The 22,094-nt window shown below is 42.5% G+C and overlaps 1 protein-coding gene across 2 annotated transcripts; it reads right to left on the reverse strand.

The window, feature by feature from the left end:
* Positions 1-318: 318 nt before the first annotated feature.
* Positions 319-22,063, reverse strand: DDX24 (DEAD-box helicase 24). Of its 2 annotated transcripts, none has more exons than XM_031454245.2 (9): positions 21,966-22,063; positions 19,929-20,648; positions 10,781-11,320; positions 8,994-9,147; positions 8,194-8,709; positions 6,039-6,114; positions 3,780-3,968; positions 2,319-2,448; positions 319-861 (listed from the first exon to the last, which is right to left on the reverse strand). In XM_031454245.2, the coding sequence occupies exons 2-9, from the start codon at positions 20,641-20,643 to the stop codon at positions 593-595; spliced, it is 2,589 nt and encodes an 862-aa protein (XP_031310105.2). In that variant the 5' UTR covers positions 20,644-20,648; positions 21,966-22,063; the 3' UTR covers positions 319-592. The 2 variants fall into 2 exon arrangements, with proteins under 2 accessions (XP_031310105.2, XP_031310103.2); XM_031454243.2 differs by having other exon boundaries at positions 319-864.
* Between the last annotated feature and the right edge of the window lie 31 nt (positions 22,064-22,094).

A 22,094-nucleotide genomic window follows, 5' to 3' on the forward strand; every position in this document is an offset into this window, starting at 1 on the left:
TTAAGGAAGCTGTGATGTCAAAGAAGCTGTATTCTCTTAGAACCTGAAGATGGCAACCTCTTTCCTGCCCACCTCCCAGGGAGGCTCAGACAACAGCTGGGAGGTATAGAACTAAGGAGCTGCCAAGCTTCTGCTGTGAGGAGAACTGGGAACACACACTGAGGACCCAGGTGGGAATGACTTTGTAGTGATCTGCACAACTCACCGGCCTCCTGCTCCATCCACACTGTGCAGCGGGGCAAGATGCACCCCATCTGCGTCCTGCAGCCAGAGGATGACGACGGTGTCCGCCGTATTCTTGCTAAGAAACTCAACTGGTTGTGACCATTGTTTTTAATTGAGGGAATCAAGTTAACCATACAAGAAGCCTGTAAACACTGGAACGCAGAAACACATAAGCTGCTACACAGGAGTCTCTGCAACAACACACATCTGCAGGAGGTCTCTCTTGCTACAAGGGGTGGGGTAGAATAGGGAGATTTCTGTACCTGGGGCTGACAGTGGAGTGAAATGAAAGGCAGGAAGGTTTTTCCACACAACCAGGAACACAGACACGATGTGCGGTGACCAACAGACTCTGACCTGGGGGTGGTTAGTCTGCACTTGAGCTTGGCTGCGGCTGTCTCTGCTGCTGCTCTTTCGGCTTCTTCTTCTTCTTCTTCTTCTGTTTGGACAGGCAGCCCAGCGCGGACTCACCACTGCTGGGGGCGGACACTAGCACAGGCAGCTTGCCTGACTGAGTTGGATACTTGGTTTTCAGGCCATCTTTAAACAACGGTTGGGAGAGTAAATGGCGCAGCTCCTTCTTCAGGACCTTCATCTGCTTCTGTCTCCGACGCTCTTCTTGCTCATCTACTTTTCCTCCTCGAAACACAACACAAAATAGGTATTAACTACAATTTGTAGGAGCATTTTGTTTCCCTCGGATGGGTAATACTCATGATGAAAAGTGTTCTGGAGCTCTTTTGGGGAGGCAGGACTCAAAAGTTCTCTGCAGAAGCTAGTGTTGGCAAACTTCTAACACAGTCTGAGAGCCACTCAGGGCCACTCTGCCCTTTACTCTTCACAAAAACCCTCTAAGACAAGAAGTATATTTTACAGTTAAGGAAACTCAGGTCACTTGTAAAAGTTCACAGAACTAGGTCAAACTGAGATTAATACCCAAGCCTCCTGACCTGAAGATCAGTCTTCCTCCTATGAACCAGCCCCCCAACTGCTGCCTTGAATTTGGTGACTGGACAGCTACCACACCCTCCAGGACAGTGAAAGCCCCTGTGCAGCCCAACCCCGCTGCCTCTCCCCACCAGCGCTGTGACTGCGTCTGCAGAGGCGGGCACAGCCCCAGGGCCTTGTGCATTGCAGACCCAGCCCCAAGCCTCAACTACTAGAAGGACCAGTCACTGCCATCAAGCCCAGTGGTTTGGCTCCTGGCTTCCGTGCAGAGACAGCAGTGAGTCTGCCTCTAAATTCACCGGCTTTGGCACTGAAATGCCAACACCTCAGCTGAGCTGTCCACTTGTGGGGTAGAAAGAGCACTAGATCTAACTGGTGTCAGTTCCAGATGTCGTTCAAATTCTTATTAGACTCAGGAGCTTTCCTAGAGCAAGGACCACACAGATTCATCCCTGAATCCTTCCTTAGCCTCTGCCCCAGATTCAGAGCAGGGGCTCAGGAAATGCCTGGTGCTGGAGCTGTTTCCCTGCACAAATTGTTTCTGTGAGCCTCTAGCTCCCAAATGTAAAGGGATAATAATTCCTGCTCTGTTTATGTCTTGAGACCGTGGAGGTCAAATGAGATGATGACAGAGTGCTCTGTCAGCCTGGAAGACAGTGACGATAAATAGTAACTCGAAATGCATCAAATACTTCCTATTTGCCAGTCGCTTTATAAGCGCTTTACACTCACTAACTTAAACCATCTTTGCAACCCCGTGAGGTAGGTACTTATGATCTTCATTTTATAATTGAAGACAGCCTAAATACAACAGAGAGGTTAAGTAACTTGACCTGGGCACACAGCCAGTTAAGGGAATGGGCAGCAGTCAAGCACAGGCGGTCTGGCCGCAGAGCCTGCCCCGGTGTCACTGTCCGCCACTGCCTCTCCTCACGAGGGAGGGAACTGAAGGCAAGACAGAGGGAACAAAGGCCAAAGACTTTAGGCTCATCTGGGACTAGGGCCTGTCACAAAGAAGGAAAAGGCATCTTGCAGACTGTGACAAGGCCCATGGTAGTGGGGAGGTTCCAACAGATAAAAGCTGAAGGGAAAAACAAAAGCAAAAGGCTGAATGAACCCTTCCTCAAGCCCATCTAGCCCCTTACCCTTATACATTTCTTCTTCCAGCTCAATCTCAAGGGCAGCCGCTGCCTGCTCAATCCAAGAGTTGTGCAGACAAGCCTGGAAGTTCCGATACTCGGCTTTCTCAATCTGGCGAGCTAAACGGATTCGTTCCTGAGGGAGAGGAACAGAAAGGATTCAGTCCTCTAGGAGGGTTCAGTCCTCTAGGAAGAAAAGTCTCATTTAAGTTGTATTTTTAAAAAAAGCTCTTGAGATCAGTGCTCAGTTCCTATCAAAATGCATTTGCTTCGGTTCCTGATTAAAGCACAGAGGGCATCACTGCTAGTGAGCACATACAAACAGACCACAAGAGCCAGCTTTCCCAACAAACCTGAACAGCTCCTCTTCTTGGGAGCTCACCTCGGTCAGACTGCCCATCTTCATGGGTCTGGAGGGAGCTCTTTTCTCCAGACACCAAGGCTGGCTGCCATAGCTGAACCGAGACCCGGAAATACCCCAAAAGCCCTGGGTTAGGGCCCAGCTCTCACTCACAGAAACAACAAATGCATAGAACTGACTTCTCTCTCTTCCATGTCATCCTTTACCAAAAACAATTCAATTCTCCCTCTCAGGATACACCAAAAAAAATGGGAAAAAAAATGGGAGAAAGGAGCCATGAGAAGCCAGGATGGCTCCTAATCCTTCATGTAATCTCCCCCTTTCCATCCTCATCTCCCACTGTATTTCCTCACACAACCAACAATCCTTTCAAGCCAGAGGAACCAAAAGAACTTGAACCATTCCATGCTTTTGCTCCCTCAATGCCTGGAATTCCACTCCCTCTTCACCTCTTCACATCTCTGCCTGCAGAGGCTTGAAGGAAACAGCATCTCCTGCCAGTGTAACCATATGCCCACTGTCCAAAGTGCTCTATTTTGTACCTGAACTTCAGCCTGGGCTTGGCCTCCCTCACGAGCTGGTGGACTTCTGTGGAAGAGAACCCAGCCTGCTTTGCTGCCTGACACACCATAGCCCAGAGTAAGTAGCACCCACTCAGTGAATGCTTATTGAGTTAAAATAAAACCCCCAAGGTAGGAATTACAGGTACTTGCTTCGGGATGTGACAAACCTTTAATTTCTGCCTCAACAAGATACATGGACCTCACTTCCCTCTTCCCTACAACCATCCATCTGATGGGATGTCCAACCAGCCATGCTCACTGCCCTTGTCCGGTGGAGGAGGGTGATGGTGGAGGCTTCAGGGGCAGTGAAGAAAGGGTTCATGAAGAAAATTCCTCACACTTTGGCCATGTACCCTTTCTCTATTCTGCCAGGCACAGTGCTCCCCATTCCTTTTTTTTTTTTTTTTTTAAACAAATCTCCCTGTTTAGCTGTTGGCAGAACTATTACTTAGTTTCCAAGGGTGATACTGTGAGACTCTCACAGCAAAGTGAGCGAGCAGCACAATGCCTCCCTCATTAGCACTAGGCTTCTAACTTTTCTACCTTGACTGCATCCATATACTTTGACTGCACAGGGAACAGTGGAATATCTTCATCTTTCTTGAGGGTTTTGTAAATCTTCTTAAAGTTGATCACATCCTCAGGCCCAACCAGCATCAGGCTGAGGCCTTCATTGGTGGCACGAGCAGTTCGACCACTTCGGTGGACATAAATCTCCGAGGTGCGAGGGACCTGCCAAAGGAGGGACCAGGAGGTCAACAACTGGTGATCAGCAAACACTGCTCTTCCCCTCAGGGCCAACAAAGCAATGCTGGACCCTCCTCCTGCCCAGCCAGGCAGCTAGAAACCTCTCCAGCACTGTGGACAGATCCAGCCCTTCTCCCTAAATCCCACGTTCAAACTGTCCCCAGGCTTTAGCCTGTTCACTGTGCCTTCCCATGACCTCTGCCCAGGTTCAGGCCCTTGGGACCACTCAACTGGACAATGGCAGTCACTTTTTATTTGGTCCCTCGTCCTCCTACTCCCCCCCAACCCAACCCAAAGCTGCCAGTCAAAGCTCTTCTCGAGTCAAAGCTCTGACCATAATAACCCCTCTAACGAAAGAAACTCTAATGGTTCTTCATTAACTCTGCATGGATGACTGATGAAGGTAATCATAACCAATGTTTATTAACTGATTACAATGCACCAGGCAACTCCAAGCACTCTGCATGTATTACCCCACTTATTCCTCACAACAATAACATGAAATAAATGCTTTCATGATTATCCATATTATAGGCCAGGAAGCTGAAAACACCGATGTTAAGCAATTCCCCCTAAGTTATCCAACTAAGTGGTCGAGCCAGGATTTGAAATGAAGCAGTACAGCTCCAAAGACCATGCTCCAAAGACCATCCTGCCTCTACTCCAATATATACTGGATACATTACCCACAGACAATGTGGCATGGGAGCCGACAATCCCTCCCTCCCCGACACCCACGGACACACCATTAATCAAGAACAGTCTTCTCCACTGAGCCCAGGTAATGCTCAGGATCATCTCAGGGGCCAGAAATGATGCCATTCTTCACTTTCCTCTTCTAACACACACCCCTTCTTCTCACTCCCAGCCAACTGCCCATTTCTGCATGCTCTACACGCCCAAATCCTCTTCATCCTTAAATGCCAATCATCTTTTAGAAAGCACTTTCCAACCTCCCTACCTCCCAAACTAGAAGTTACCTCTCTCCCTGATTATATTTTGCAACTTTCCAGTATCTTTTGCCTTAAATTATGGCTGTGGTCATCTCACCTCCTCTAGTGGATCTGATAGTTCTTAGGGGCTGGAACTGTATTTTGTTCATCTGGGTATTTCCCACAAAGACTGACCCAGACTCTTCCCCCGCCAAAAAAGGAAGAATAAAGATTTGCTAAACTGAATTGGACGAAGGATTTAAAAGAAGAAATAATCATGCCAGAATAGCTACCATTTATTGAGTACTTTCACTGAGCTAGGTGATCCATCAGCATTAGCTCATTTAATTCTTGTGATAGCCCTATGGGGTAGGTAGCATCATTACTCCCAGTTACAGACAATGACATTGAAACCAGAGATACTACGTAACATGCCCAAAACTAACCAACTAAGAAGCAGTCAACAAGCATCCAAACGCTAGAAGTGTGATTCTAGAGCCCATACTCCTAACCATTGCTCTATGCTAATATTTAGGCTAATTTTATACTAATATGAGCTAATATTAGTATCGGAATCAACAGCAGTTAACATTTAGGAAGTGCTCACTACATGCCACCTGGCTTTCTAAACTCTTCACACACAATAACTTATTTCACCTTAATAACAACTTAAGAAGTCGATATTGTAATAACTGCCATTTAACAGATGGAAAAAATTGAAGTACAAAGAGACTAAATAACCAGCTCAAGATTACACAGCTGGGATTTAAGCCCAGGCAGGACCTAACTACTATACTCTTTAATTTCTCTAAACCAGAGTAACCATTTGCTAAACTTATTATGCCCATTTCATGGAAGAAACTAAGACTTTAACCTGCCAATATCAAGTAGCCTGCCCAAGTCAGAGAGAGGGGCTATGTAACATGCTAAGAGGTTTTGGAGGTTTTGAGAATAAACCTCACCAGTGTTCCAAAGTGGCAGCAGCTGGTTGGTCACCAGATGCCAGTGGTATTCTCTGTTGCCTGAGGCCTTGGGACCAACAATTCCTCCCTCCCCCAACCTTTGCTTTAAAAATTCCCCATCCAGTGCTAGGAGATGCCTATAAATTCCCTGATGGCCCCACCTGGTAATGGATGACATGCTGGACTTTAGGAATATCCAGGCCCCGAGCTGCCACATCTGTTGCCAGGAGAACACAACTGTGGTGGAGAGAGAAAGCTCATTAATAATAACAGCTATCAATAATCAAATTCTTACCACCACCTGAGTACTCTACATACTACAGTCCTTACAAACACTCTACCAGATAATAATACTATTATCTCCCTTTGACAGAAGCTGAGGCTCAGAGAGATTAACTTCCCAACGTATATATATGACTACTGAGTTGTGGAGCCAGGATCCAAACCTGGGCCACAATCAACAAGCCACACTCTGCAATACTAAAAGACGACCTCAAGTGAATTAAAAGAGGCCATATTCCAGGACAGTGACCCCGTTTCCTATCACTCTCACACTTACCTCCCTCCATTCACATAGACATCCCTGCTCTCCTTGCTCTTCCTCAAACATGACAAAGCTGCTGTTGCCCCTACACCTTTGCACTTTGTGCACCTTAGGCTGTGAAAGGTTTTTCTCAGATATTCACATTGCCTTACTTTCTTCCACTCTCTGCTCAAATCTCACCTCATGAGAGAAGCCTCCCAGACCACACCCCGACAGCCTGCACAACTCCCTATACAACTTTACCTCTTAGCACCACTGACAAACTATACACCTACATTTCAATTTATTATCTCCCTCCACTAGAATGTAAACTCCATGACAGCAAGGACTTTGCATTATTCACTGTTCTATTACCAGCCCCTAGAACAGTGCCAGGTTCATAGGAAGCACTCAATAACATGTGTTGGGTAATGTATGTGTAGTTTGATGAAAGTTAAAAGCACGTGAGTGTTTTAAGAACTTAAGATTCTGGGCCCTTTCAGGGTCCCTACTCTCTGTAGATAGGGCCGTGGAATATGATGTTTGCAAAACATTAAACCTCTGCTCTAAGTCAAGGTCAGCAAACTTTTTCTGTAAAGGGCCAGAGAGTAAATAATTTTTGGCTTTGTGGGTGATGTCTGTTGAAACTATTCACTTCTACCATTATAGTGCAAAAGCAGCCACAGAAAATATGTAAATGGCCTTGCTGGGTTCCGGTAAAACTATACTTATAAAAACAGGCAATGAGCTGGATTTGGTCTGTGAGCCACAGTCTGCCAAACCCTGATCCAGGAAACCACTAACTCTAGCAACATCAAGGGAAGATAAAACAGACACTTGTTCTAGAAACTAATCTGTAACCTGTAACCTGACAAAATACTGTGGACAAAAGCCAGGTTAGAGGGCCTTGACTTCCCAGGCCCTCATCCTGACAGTCTGCACCCTGCTGTCTGCTTGAGTATTGTTCTGGCCCAAAGGCAGACGGACATGACAGCATGAGCTCTGGGGTCTGACACACTTGTTTGAGGCCCAACTCTGCCACTTCAAGCCGAGAAACCTTGAGCGAGCTGATGTGTTTTTCTAGACCTTATTTTTCACTTATAAAATAAAAAAAATGATAAGCAGTAAGTATTAAGGCCAATATTTAGCAAGTACATCCTATGTGTCAAGCACTGTTCTAAACACTTTACGTGTCTACATTCCCTTATTCCTCATAACAATGCTCTGAGATAGTTTCTATTATAATACTAATTATGAGAAAACTGAAACACAAAGAAGTAATGTTTGTTTGTTTGGGGAGGTAGTTAGGCTTATTTTGTAAAGGAGGTGGTGGGCACTGAACCCAGGACCTCGTGCATGTTGGTCATGCACTCTACCACGAGCTGTATACCCTCCCCCGCAGAAAGAAGCAATGTGACCAGCTGGAGGTAACAGTCAGGATCTGCTCCCAGGCAGTCTGCTCCCAGTCTGTGCTCTTAACCATGGCTATTCTGCTTCTTCTCAAGGATGTTAGAAGTGAATGAAGGTAATAATGTATCTAAAACACTTGCACAGTACTTAAGCTGTTGTTCAGTGTTCAGTAACAGTAAGTATTACTTTCTTTCATTATTAAAGGAGTTTCTGTTAGGCATTACCAGCAACCAAATGTACTAGATGAGAGTGAGCCTGCCTCATGCTGTACAGAAAGAAAAAAAGGGCTACCTTCTACTGACAAAGCTCCCATGAGAGGAGGTAGCTTCCCACCATCCTGGCAACCCTGACCCAATGGCTAGTCTGGGACAGGCCTGACTTACTCTTCCAGATGGGCAAACTGCTCTAGGTTTCTGAGCCTCTGCTTCTGGTGCATGCAGGCATGTAGGGTCAGTGGCATGATATCCAGGACTTTCAGGAGCCCAGAGAGGCGTTTGATGCAGGAGATACTGTTGGCAAACACTAAGGTGCGGCCTGGGTACTGCATCAGGAAGTAGTACAGATATAAGTCTTTCTCATCAGTCTCACAATGGATCTTGGTCTCTGTCAGTGTCTCTACCGTGGCCTCATTTCTTGTGAGATCAATGACCTTGGGCTTGCCCCTCATGCCAATCTTCTGCACAAGCAGGTCAAGTTTGGCAGTTTTGTCGATTTTCTTTGCATGCTTCTTGTGAAGGATTCGAGCAGGAGCTTGATGTACCAGGGTCAGTGTGGCAGAAAAAACAAGTGTCTGTCTCTTTGGGTTGTACTGGGAGTCACTGAGCATCTCTAGCAGCTGTGAGAGCTCAGCAAAGTGGCCTTTCTCAACCATCCGGTCAGCCTCATCGAGCACTAGGCACCTGTAGATCCAGACAGATCCACAAAACCTGGTTAGTAGCAGGTAAGAGGAGTCTTCTGTAGCATAATCTACCACCACCACCAACACAAACACCACACCACCGCCACCAGGGCCCTCAACTAATCTCCCTCACTCATGCCTGGTTTTCTAAAGGCCAAGGTCTGGCTGGTACCACAGCATGGCATTTTGTGACCGGGAGAAGGCATTGCACATCCTACCCTATCACCTCAGGCCCACTTCAGAACAGTGGGGTGAGGAGAAAGGGAGTGTGGTACTGTCTCTCACCTGAGCTGCCGAAGGTTGCTCAAATGAGGGTGCTTTTCTTTAACTAGCTCCCACAGCCGGCCTGGGGTGGCAATCACGATCTCCGGCTGGTGGTTCAGCATCCTCTGCTGTTTCTGCGTGGACATTCCACCAACCAAAATTGCAGTTTTAATACCTATGGTACACAAAACAGAAGGGACACTGTTACTCAGCCTGATTGCTTATTTCCTCCACCACAGACATAGGTACCCCCAGATTAGTAGAGGCTGCTAGTCACCAGCATGGCTCCCTTCTCCAGGGGAGTCCTAAGAGCTGGCCTGGCCATTGAAGCCACTGCTAGAGAGCTTACTAACTCTTCTATGATCTAGGCTCTGCCTACTTCCCCAGCCTCATTTTTCTCTACTCCTTCCCCTCCAACCAGAACACAAGGGCTAGATTTGAACCCAGGCATGCTGACATCCAAAACTCCAGAGAAACTCAGCAGTGGCACACCGCAATACTGGGAATGATGTAAACTGCAGCTGTGACACATCTTCCCTAAGAAGCCCTGCCCATTCCCCTCAATTAGTATTAATCTGAATCTCCTCCTATGCTTAATGTTCTCTTCTCTCAGTATCCAGTGTGGAATGAAAACAAATGATCACACAGACAAAGTGCCTAGTAAAGTGCCTCCTCACACATAGTAAGAGCCTGTTAAATAACTGGTGCTTTCATTATAAAACTGAAACCCCCACTTGGTAAATAATTGATGCTTTTACTATAAAATTGAAACTGTACAGCCCTTCCCAAGGAATTCCCTGAGAGAATTAAGTTCTAATGCCCTATGGCAGAGATCAGCAAACTTTTTCTTTTTTCTTTCTTTTTTTTTTTTAACATTTTAAATCAACTATACTTCAATAAAAAAGCAAACAAACAAACAACCCATTTAAAATATGGGCAGAAGAACTGAACAGACATTTTTCCGAAGGAGGAAATGCAGATGGTCAACAGGAACATGAAAAGCTGCTCCACATCACCAATATCAGGGAAATGCAAATCAAAATCACGATGAGACACCATCTCACACCTATTAGAACGGCCATCTTCAAAAAACACAAATAACAAATATCAGCAAGGATGTGCAGAAAAGGGAACCCTTATTGGTGGGAATGTAAACTGGTATAGCCACCACAGAAAACAATACGGAGGTTCCTCAAAAACCCAAAATCAGAACCACCACATGGCCCAGTAATTCCACTCCTGGGCATATACCTGAGAAAAACAAAAACAGTAATTCAAAAAGACATATATATACACACACATACATAGACCCCACTATTAACAGCAGCACTATGTACGATCGCCAAGACATGGAAGCATCTCAAGTGCACAACAACAGATGACTGGATAAAGCAAACTTTTTCAACAGTAAACATTTTTGGCCCTCTGGGGGCCAAATGTCTACCACAAACTACTACCTCTATTCCACTCTGCCTTGGTAGTACAAAAGTAGCCACAGATAATACATAAATATATCAGTGTGGTAGCACGTTATTTACCAAAAAGCAATGGTGGTCTGCCAAACCCTACCCTAAGCATCCATTGTATCCAGTAAGTTAATTAATTTCCCATGCAGTTAGAATAGCATTAGCTATGTGTCATCCTTGGTAGAATTAAGAATGTGTCACTCAAACAATTTTCTGTAGGGCTTGATTCTCTGGCAGATGAGAAAGGTTCCCTCTAGAAGGTGGGAGCCACAGCTCACTCCTCTTTGCAACTCCAGCAACTGGAATCCTTTCAGGAAATATTTGGTAGAAACTGAACCTCACCTGTAAACTTGGCCACAGCATCAATGTGTTGTTTGACTTGAACGGCTAGCTCTCGAGTGGGAGTCAGAACCAGTCCAAGCAGAGGACGCTTTGGAGGTGCTTGAGAGGTGGCAATTTTGCCACCCAACTCTTGTTTTAACTTTCCAGTCCGCTTTCCATCAAGCTTTTCCTCGTTTTCATCCTGTTTAAGGATGGGCTTCTCCCTGATCAGGGAAGAAGGTCCTTCACCAGCATCATCATCATCACAGGAAGGCGGTATCTGGTCTGAGACGGTAGCTCCGGTCTTGACTCTTGCCTGGTTGGGTGATGCTCTAGCCTTCGCTCCAGCCTCACTGGGGAGTGCTTTATCCTCAATTCCAATCTCATCAGGCAAAGCTCCAGCCTCAGTTCCAGCCCTGCTTGGTGATCCAGTCTCAGTACTAGTCTCCCCAGGTGGGGCTCCTGTGTCACCTAGGGCTGGGGTAGGCTTCTTTTTCTCCATCTGCCACTGCAACACTGCATGAATCATTGGAATGGCAAAGGCAAGAGTTTTTCCACTTCCTTAGAGGCAGAGCAAAGAACAAACAAAAACACTGTGAATCCACAGATACACATACTTTCATCTGAGAGTCTACCCCTTACATGGAATAAGGGACCCTAAAATTAGCCAAGTGCCACCCCAACCAACCCAAAGCTCCTTCCACCCTACACAGATCCCCCTACAGCACTGCAACCAGAGGGTATCTATAATTAGGAACCTGAGGAAAAGACTGACAGACTGGCATCGAAGGTTAAGGTTACACAAACTACAGACAAAGGTCCAACCACTGAATCCCTAAAGAGATGGGTAAGTTTTGTGTGTGTTTTTTGTTGTTGCTCTGAAAGAACAATACACTGAAGGGTAAGAAATAGAAATCTATTTGATACTTACCCAAGATCTTTCTTTGGTAAGAAGGAGAGGAGTAAAAGAAAATTTTCTTAGTTTTTGAGGAAATTTTAAAATAGCACATTTTTGTCTATGTTTGAACATTTTCAAACTTTGAATGTATATGGATCCCAAGTACTCACATCATCTGTGTAGTCAAAATAAACAAACAAAACAAAACACCTCAGGCTGAGAATTTAAAGTGGTTCCAAAATTATAATGCCCCAAGCAGAAGCAAATAAATGATCTCTGGAGGAAGAAACCTTTACCCTAGGCCTTAAAGAATTCTCAGGTAATTCTCAGAGGAAAACGAACAACTCTCAGTAAGAAAAAAAACAAACAACTAACCCACAAGGGAACAAAGTACTAAAAGCAAGAACTGTTAAAAAAAAAAAAAAGAGACTCATAAAGCTTCAGGTAAGAAAAACAGCACTTGTCATCAGAAACAATGAACACTACAGACAGTGTAACATCTTTATTTGACGACTTCAAAATAAAACTGACAATCTAGAACTCTATACTCAGTAAAAATCTCCTTCAAAACAAATGCAAAATAAAGACTTTTTCAGGTATACAAAAGTTGAAATACTTCATCACCAGCAGACCTGGACTATAGAAAATATTAAAGGAAGTCTTTCATGCAGAAGAAAATATGTTATCAGTTGAAAATCTAGATCTTTACAAAGGAATGAAGAGCACCAGAAATGGTAACATGAGTAAATGTAAAAGATGTCTTTTTCTTATTAAAACTTCTTTAAAAAATAAGTGATAATTTAAAGCAAAAATAATAAAAATATGTTTGGGGATTTCCAACACATACAAAGTACAAAACAATAAGCACAAAGGAAAGAGAAATAGAGTACTATATGCAAAGTAATATATTATCACCTGAAGGTAGATTATGATACATTAAAGATAGATACTGTGAACACAAAAGCAATCTCTAAAAGGACATAACAAAGAGTTATAGCTAAAAAGACAATAAAAAAGATAAAAATGGTATCACAAAAAAAATTCAATCCAAAGAAGGCAGAAGAAGAATAAAGGAACAAGGAATAGCTGGGAAAATAGAAAATACCAAAGCAACAGATTAAAACCCAATCATTATCAATAATCACATTAAATATAAATGACCTCAACACACAATTATAAGACAGAGATTGTTGAATTAAACAGCAAGACCCAATTATATGCTGCCTACAAGAAACCCACTTTAAATGTAAAGACAAATAGGTTAAAAGTACAAGTATGGAGAAAGACACACCAAGCTAACATTAATCAAAATAAAGCTAGAAAGCTACATTAATACCAGACAAAGGAGATTTTAGAACAAAAATACTTTAGGGAAAAAGAGGGCCATTTCATAAGGAAAAGAAATGAATTCATCTAGATGATGTAACGGTCCTAAACACTTATGTATCTAACAACAGAGCTTCAAAATACACAAAACATAAACTCACAGAACTGCAAGTAGAAAACTATCACTCAAGAAAAAAATAACAAATATTTCTAATATATTAAAGCAATTAAATTTTTAACTAAAATCCAACTTATAAAAAAAAAGTGCAAGCACAGATGAATTTTACCCAATATTTAAGGAAGAAAAAAAATACCATTTCTATGCACACTCTTTCAGAATATTGAAAAAAATACTTCAAGTCATTCTGAGGCTTGCATTACTGATTCCAAAACCAGTCAGACATTATAAGAAAAGGAAACTACAAACCAATATCCTATGAACAGAAATTCAAAAATCACCTACAAAATTTTTGCAATTTTATCCAACAACATATAAATGAAATAATACACAGTGACTAAGTTCAGTTTGCCCCAGGAATGTTTAAGTTTAGATTAATATTTGAAAAATCAATGTAATTCACCATTATCAACAGATTAAAAATGAAAAAAACACATATTTCAATACATACAGAAAAGGAATTAAAAAAAATAAATCCACCATTCCTGATTAAAAAAACTATCAGCAAACCAGAAATAAAAGAGAATTTTCTCAAGCTGATAAAGGACATCTGTGAAAAATCTGCAGCGGGGAGGGTATAGCTCAGTGGTAGAGTTCGTGCTTAGCATGCATAAGGTTCTGGGTTCAATCCCCAGTACCTCCATAAATAAATAAATAAGCAACCTAATTACCCCACCAAAAAATAATTTAAAAAGAAAGGAAGGAAGGAAGGAAGGAAGAAAGAAAAAGAAAGAAAGAAAGACCTACATTTAACACCATACTTAAATGATGAAAGACAATGGGAGATCAGAAACAAAGCAGTGATGTCCACTATACCATTTCAATTCAAACTGTACTGGAGGTTTTAGCCAGTGCACTAAGACAGAAATAAATAAAAGGCATCCAGACTGGATGATATAATTATCTGTGTAGAAAAATCCTATGTAATCTCCAAGAAACTACTTAATGCTACCAAGTTGCAGGACACAAGATCAATATACAAATCCATATTTCTATTTATTAGCAACAATCAGAAATAGGAAATTTTAAATTACCATTTACAAGAGCATCAAAAATATGAAATACTTAAGGATAAATCTAACAATAGATGTGCATACAATGAAAACTACAAACCATTGCTAAGAAAAACTGAAGACCTTAAAAAAAAATTGGAGAGACAGACCACATTCATGGACAGGAAGACTGTATATTGTCCAAATGTCATGTTCTCAGTTGGCTCTATAACCAATGCAATCTCAATCCAAATACCAGTTGGCTTTCTTATAGAAACTGACCAACTGACTATAAAATTCATATTGAAATGCAAAGGGCCTAAAATAGTCAAGATAACTTTTAAAAAGAACAAAGTTGGGCTTTCAGTGAGAGAGATCCTGGGCGGGACAAGGACATCAGATCTAACTGTCCTCCCAGCCCTTCGACCTTCCCCTGAAGCCCCTCAATAAAATGATTTGATTCCCCTTGCCCCCTCAAAAAAGAACCAAACTGGAGGACTTACACTACATGACTTTAAGATTTATTCTAAAGCTTCTGTATCCAAAGTAAAGGCAAACAGATCCATGGAAAAGAAAAGACTCCAGAAACAGACCCACAACACCTATATGGTGGTAGATTTTCAAAAAAGATGCAAAAACAATTCAGTGGAGAAAGGGTAGTTTTTCAACAAGTGGTGCTCGAATAATGAGACATCCGTATGCAACAAAACAAACAAAAACTTTGATCTATATTTCTCACCACAGAAGTTAACACAGGAAGGCTCATAGACTGAAACATAGAACCTAAGATTAGTAACACTTCCAGAAGAAAATCTTTGTGATCTTGGGTTAGGCAAAGGATTCTTAGGTAAGCACACCTGCAAAAGAAAAAGTGATAATTTGAACTTCATCAAAATAAGTAACTCCTAACCTCTGGCCAAACTCACAAAGAAGAAAAAAGAGAGAGCACAAATTAGCAAAATAAGAAAGGAAAATGGAGAAATTACAACAAATAAAATAGAAATACAGAATATCATACGAGAATATTATGAAAAACTATATGGAACCAAACTAGATAACCTAGAGGAGATGGACAAGTTTCTGGAAACATACAGTCCACCAAGACTGAATCAAGAAGAAACTGACCAATTGAACAAACTGATCACTAGAAATGAAATCGAAATAGCAATAAAAAACCTCCCTACAAATAAAAGTCCAGGACCGGATGGCTTCACTGGGGAATTCTACCAAACATACAAAGAAGAACTCATATCAGTCCTTCTTAAACTCTTCCATAAGATTGAAAAGGAGGGAATACTCCCAAACTCATCCTATGAAGCCACCATCACCCAGATACCAAAACCAGGCAAAGATAGTAACAAAAAAGAGAATTACAGGCCAATATCACTGATGAACATAGATGCCAAAATCCTCACCAAAATATTAGCAAATAGAATCCAACAACACATAAAAAAGATTATACATCATGACCAAGTGGGTTTCATCCCAAGGACACAAGGGTGGTTCAACATATGCAAATCAATCAATGTAATACATCATATAAACAAGAGAAAGGACAAAAACCACATGATCCTCTCAATAGATGCAGAAAAAGCATTTGATAAAATTCAACACCCATTTATGATAAAAACTCTCACCAAAGTGGGTATAGAGGGAACATATCTCAACATAATAAAAGCTATATATGACAAATCTACAGCCAGCATAATACTCAACAGTGAAAAACTCAAAAGCTTCCCACTAAAATCTGGGACAAGACAAGGATGCCCACTATCACCACTCCTATCCAACATAGTCTTGGAAGTCCTAGCCACAGCAATCAGGCAAGAGAGAGAAATAAAAGGGATCCAAATTGGAAAAGAAGAAGTAAAAGTGTCACTATATGCAGATGACATAATACTACATATAGAAAACCCTAAAAGGTCCACACAAAAACTACCAGAACTGATCGAAGAATTCAGCAAGGTAGCAGGTTACAAGATTAACATTCAAAAATCAGTTGCATTTCTTTAAAGATGAATCAACAGAAAAAGAAAGTAAAGAAACAATCCCCTTTAAAATAGCACCCAAAGTAATAAAATATCTAGGAATAAATCTAACCAAGGAGGTGAAAGAATTATACACAGAAAAATATAAACCATTGATGAAAAATTAAAGAAGACTTAAAAAAATGGAAAGATATCCCATGCTCCTGGATTGGAAGAATCAATATTGTTAACAACAGTCACACTACCCAAGGCAATCCACAGATTTAATGCAATCCCTATCAAATTACCCAGGACATATTTCACAGAACTAGAACAAATCATAATAAAATTCATATGGAACCATCAAAGACCTAGAATTGCCAAAGCATTACTGAAGAGAAAGAAAGAGGCTAGAGGAATAACTCTCCCAGACTTCAGACAATACTACAGAGCTACAGTCATCAAGACAGCATGGTATTGGTACAAAAACAGACATATAGACCAGTGGAGCAGAATAGAGAGCCCAGATGTGAACCCACAAATTTTTGGTCAACTAATCTTTGACAAAGGAGGCAAGAATATACAATGGAATAAAGACAGTCTCTTCAGCAAATGGTGTTGGGAAAACTGGAGAGCAGCATGTAAAGCAATGAAGCTAGAACACTCCCTTACACCATACACAAAAATAAACTCAAAATGGAAGACTTAAACATAAGACAAGATACAATAAACCTCCTAGAAGAAAATATAGGCAAAACATTATCTGACATACATCTCAAAAATGTTCTCCTAGAACACTCTACTCAAGCAATAGAAATGAAAGCAAGAATAAACAAATGGGACCTAATTAAACTTACAAGCTTCTGCACAGCAAAGGAAACCATAAGTAAAACAGAAAGACAACCTACGGAATGGGAGAAAATTTTTGCAAATGAAACCGACAAAGGCTTGATCTCCAGAATATATAAGCAGCTCATACGACTTAATAAGAAACAACCAAACAATCCAATCCAAAAATGGGCAAAAGACCTAAACAATCAATTCTCCAAGGAAGACATACAAATGATAACAGGCACATGAAAAAATGCTCAATATCACTAATTATCAGAGAAATGCAAATCAAAACTACAATGAGGTATCACCTCATACCAGTCAGAATGGCCGTCATTCAAAAATCCACAAATGACAAATGCTGGAGAGGCTGTGGAGAAAGGGGAACCCTCCTACACTGCTGGTGGGAATGCAGTTTGGTGCAGCCACTGTGGAAAACAGTATGGAGATTCCTCAAAAGGCTAGGAATAAACTTACCATTTGACCCAGGAATCCCGCTCCTGGGCATATATCCAGAAGGAACCCTACTTCAGGATGACACCTGCACCCCAATGTTCATAGCAGCACTATTTACAATAGCCAAGACATGGAAACAGCCTAAATGTCTATCAACAGATGACTGGATAAAGAAGATGTGGTATATTTATACAATGGAATACTACTCAGCCATAAAAACTGACAACATAATGCCATTTGCAGCAGCATGGATGCTCCTGGAGAATGTCATTCTAAGTGAAGTTAAGCCAGAAAGAGAAAGAAAAATACCATATGAGATCGCTCATATGTGGAATCTTAAAAAAAAACAAAAAACAAAAAAAACCAAAGCATAAATACAAAACAGAAACAGACTCATAGACATAGAATACAAACTTGTGGTTGCCCAGGGGGCGGAGGGTGGGAAGGGATAGATGGGATTTCAAAATTGTAGAATAGATAAACAAGATTATACTTTATAGCACAGGGAAATATACACAAGATCTTATGTAGTTCACAGAGAAAAAAATGTGACAATGAATATATATATGTTCATGTATAACTGAAAAATTGTGCTCTGCACTGGAATTTGACACAACATTGTAAAATGATTATAAATCAATAAAAATGTTAAAATAAATAAATAAATAAACTCACTCCTGTTGTTTGAAAAGATGCTGCTCCACCAGTCACTAGGGAAATACCAATTAAAGTCACAAGGAAATAACACTAAAATTTTTTAAGTCTAAATTAAAGATTGACCATACCAAGTACTGGCAAGGACATGGATCAATTCTAACTCTCATAACCTGGTGATTATGTAAAATGGTGTAATCACTTTGGAAAACTCCTAAAAAGTTACATTTTTAGGACCATAAGACCTAATCATTCCACGCTTCCATATTTACCCAAGAGAAATCAAAGCATATGTCCACACAAAGACTGATATACCAATAATTATGACAGTTTTATTTATAATACCCAAAAACTAGAAAGAACAGAAATATCCATTAACAGATAAACAAACTGTATCCATATACTGGAATACTACTTACGAATAAAAAGGCATGAACTATTCGTACCTACAGTAACATGGCCGAATCTTAAAGAATGCTGAAAGAGCAGACACTCTCCCAAAAATACATATTATATGATTCCATTTAAAAATTCTGGGAAATGCAAACTAATCTATAGTGATAGAAAGCCCATCAGAGCATGCCTGGGGATGAACAAAAAGGAGGGCCCAGGGAAGAAGGGATTATAAAAGGGCCCAAAGCATCTTTTGGGGGTGATGGAGATATTCATGATCTGCATTGACAGAAGCTTGTCCACGGCCCCCAAAGTCTTTCTGAAGCCCCCAAAGTCTTTTTGAATTTTGGACCTGTGGATTCTCAGCATTCCATGGACACAGCCTGATAGGAACTGTGGTACAAATTTAAACGTCAGTCTCTAGCCACAGTGGCTCACACCTTGCCTCTGCCTTCCAGAAACCCACTTCCAGGCCTCTCTGCACATAACAAAGCAGTGTAGCAGAATGCACGTAGACCTAGCCTAGAATCCAGACAGTACCACTTTCAGAGGTGCAGTTTTAGGGACACTGTCTATCAATACCAGCAAGATGGCAATAATAATAGAACCTACCTCAGGTGGTTGTAAGAACTGAGCTGACCAACATAATGCATGTAACATGGTGCACGATGCATTTTAAATGTTAGGTAAATGTTCTCTAAATAATTACCGTTACCTCCATTTGCCTTTCCTGGGGTTTCCTCATTCTTCCATTTTTATGACTCTTATACAGGACCTCATCTCAGGTTTCCTGACTGGAAATCCCAGGCACAAAGTATGTAAGTGGGCTAATTCCGTGCTATATAATATAGTATCCATTAGCCACATTATGGCTAATGAGCACCTAAAATGTGGTTACTCTAAGCTGAGATGTGCTGCAAGTTCAAAACATACATCAGATTTTGAAAACTTAGTATAAAAATAAGAATGTAAAATATCTCCTTAATAATCTTACATTAATTGCACAGTGAAATACTTGTTAGGTAATTTGTTAAATAAATATATTATTAAAGTTTTCACTTTTTTTTCACCTTTTTAATGTAGCTACTAGGAAATTTTAAATTACCTATGTGGTTCACATTACGTATTTATTTCTCTTGGTTACTGCTGGTCAAGTTAAACTAACAGTTTCAGGCAATACAAACTCCTCCCCTCCAGTGAGTAGTTTAGTCTCCTCAGGGTAAGTCAACCTGTTATTGCTAAATAAAGTCTTAGATGGACTACAAGGCTTGGAAAGATAAAGTGACCTGCCTAGGGCACCAGTCAGGATGTGGCATATTTCAACCCAGACCTAGCTGACTTATAAATACTTTCATTCAACGATGCTTCTGTCATCATGTTCCCAACATTCCCCTCCCTCCCAGCCATCGAGCCTGTTAGCCAAAGGCTTCAATTCAGAAGCAATCTTGCCCCGGACAGAAAAGGATGCCCTTACCTGTCTCAGCAGCCCCAAGGATGTCCAATTTGTCACGAATGGCAGGTGCCAAGGCCAGAGCTTGGATTGGTGTGGGTGCAGAGAAGCCCAGAAAGCTGAGTGCTCGGAGAACCGGCTTGGGTACAAACAGGTCCTTCCAAGCTGATACATCTGCCTTGTGATCATGCATTTCAGGCATCCATGTCTTTGCTTTTTTGGGCACCTTTGGAGTAGTACCCTGGGAAGGCTCTGATTTTTTTTTCCCTTTCTTTTTCTTCTTTTTCGGCACAGTCTGGGTCGGGCCTTCTGATGCTGTCTCCCCTACCTCTGGATCAGGACAAACTGTGCCATCTCCCTGAGGCTCTGGCTCAGCATCTTTGACGTTAAATTCTTCCGGGGCACTGGTTCCTTCAGTTCCCACATCTTTACTCTTCTTCAACTTTATCTTTTTCTTTGAGGAGCTAGCCTCTCCTTCCTCTGCTCCTTCGGAAACAGCTTGTGCCTTTCTCTTCTTGGGCTCCTCCTTTGAGAAGAGACTGGAGGAATTCTTGGCAGGGGAGACCAATCGGTAATCTGTCAGTTCCTCAAAGCACACCAAGTCATCCATCTGTCCGTCTGCAAACATATTTGGGTCGATCTCCACCTGCTTCCATTTTCCCACAACTTTGATTCCCTTCCTCTGAAATTTGCCATAGCTTGGTGGCCTTGGCCTTGATTTTGTCTCCTTCAACTTCATGGTTCCTGAAAAGGGAAGAAATGTTCCACTAGACTGGCAACTGAGAAGCCCAGGGTTCTGAGACAATAAATATTTTCCAAGCAGCATATATATAGGCCTTACAAAGAAACAAGGACAGAAAGATGTTCTCTAATGCTGATGCTCACAGCTGGAGAAAATCAAAGGAAAGAAATATACCCTCAAAGCAGGCAGTTTGGCCTGAAACAGAGAGGACACAGGAGGTGGGGCAAAGACATAGCTAGATCTGATTTGGACTCCAGATCCAATACTTACTGCGTGTGTGCTCTTGGCAGGTCCTGCTTAATCCTTTCTGAAACTCAGTATTCTTATATTTAAAAAGGGGGGGGGGGTTACTAACTCATAAAATGTTTTATGCAATGAATAAAATTATGTGAAGCATGGAGGATGAAGCCTGCCATACCCAAACCATGCTGAAGGCAGAATAAGAATCTGAGGGAAGTCGCTGGGGTGGTGGTTGAGGGGGCTAGCTTTTTATTAAGAGTGCAGAGCTTTCTTCCTTCTCAAGCCTTGCCCCAGGAGGGCAAATGACTGCCACCACTCCAGCCTTTGACAATTAGCTTAAAATTCATCCAGCTTTATCATTACATTTTAAGTGACTTAAAAACCATTTATGCGCAAGTGGTTTGACTGGAATGGGATCCACGTTCTCCCTTTCCAGAAATGCCAAGAAAAAACACTAGATCCCGTGGAAAGAACAAAGGGACACCTTGGTTCAAATTCAGACCCGCTACTGGCCAAGTCTGGGTCTGGGATGAACGTACGAATCTCTGTGAGCCTCAGATCCTCGTCTGGGAAATGGTGATGAGGTTATGTGCCCCCTTGGATCGCCACGCGAAGATAAAAAGGTGACGCATGTCCAAAACCTCTGAGCATGGCGCCTCTGGAGCTAAGAACTCCAGCGCACAAGGAAGGTTCACCCCCCGCACCGGCTACGCTGCTATCACAACAACCCGGATCCACGAGGAGTGGGTGAGGAGAGTCAGGGACGTGGGGAACAGGCCGCGCGGAGTGCGACCAGCAGAGCCAGCGGGGTCCCTTCTCCAGGCGCCCAACCTCGTGACCCGCGCTCGCGCCTAGTCTCAGGCACGAACCGGCGCGCGAAACAGAGAAGCCGAGGCCGCCGAGCCTTGACGCCCCCTCGGAAGGCGCCCCAGCGCGGAGTCGGGCAAACCGCTCGACTGAGCTGGCGGCCGCCTTGTCTGGACCAGAGAACCCACTGGCCTGGAGAGGCCCCCGATGGGAACCCGCCCGCAGCTCGTCTCGCATGCTGGCCTCGGCCCCGCTCCGGCTCCGGTACTCACCTTGCGGGATACCACCGCCCCTCCCTCAGAAGCCGGCCGAACTCCTCAGACAGCGACACGCCAACCCTCCCCTGCTGCGACCACCGCAGTTCCGGGGTGGGGCTTGTACTCACGCACGCGCTCACGCTG

Source organism: Camelus dromedarius, chromosome 5 (assembly GCF_036321535.1).
Source record: "Camelus dromedarius isolate mCamDro1 chromosome 5, mCamDro1.pat, whole genome shotgun sequence".
Lineage (NCBI taxonomy): Eukaryota > Metazoa > Chordata > Mammalia > Artiodactyla > Camelidae > Camelus > Camelus dromedarius.

Coding starts and splice junctions, on each gene's coding strand:
- DDX24 (XM_031454243.2), bottom strand. CDS start 20,643: ATGAAGTTGAAGGAGACAAAATCAAGGCCAAGGCCACCAAGCTATGGC. Junction 3,969..6,038: donor AGCATGTCATCCATTACCAG/GTGGGGCCATCA, acceptor CTCCTTTGGCAG/GTCCCTCGCACCTCGGAGAT. Junction 865..2,318: donor GGAAGAAGAAATGTATAAGG/GTAAGGGGCTAG, acceptor TTGTGTTTCGAG/GAGGAAAAGTAGATGAGCAA.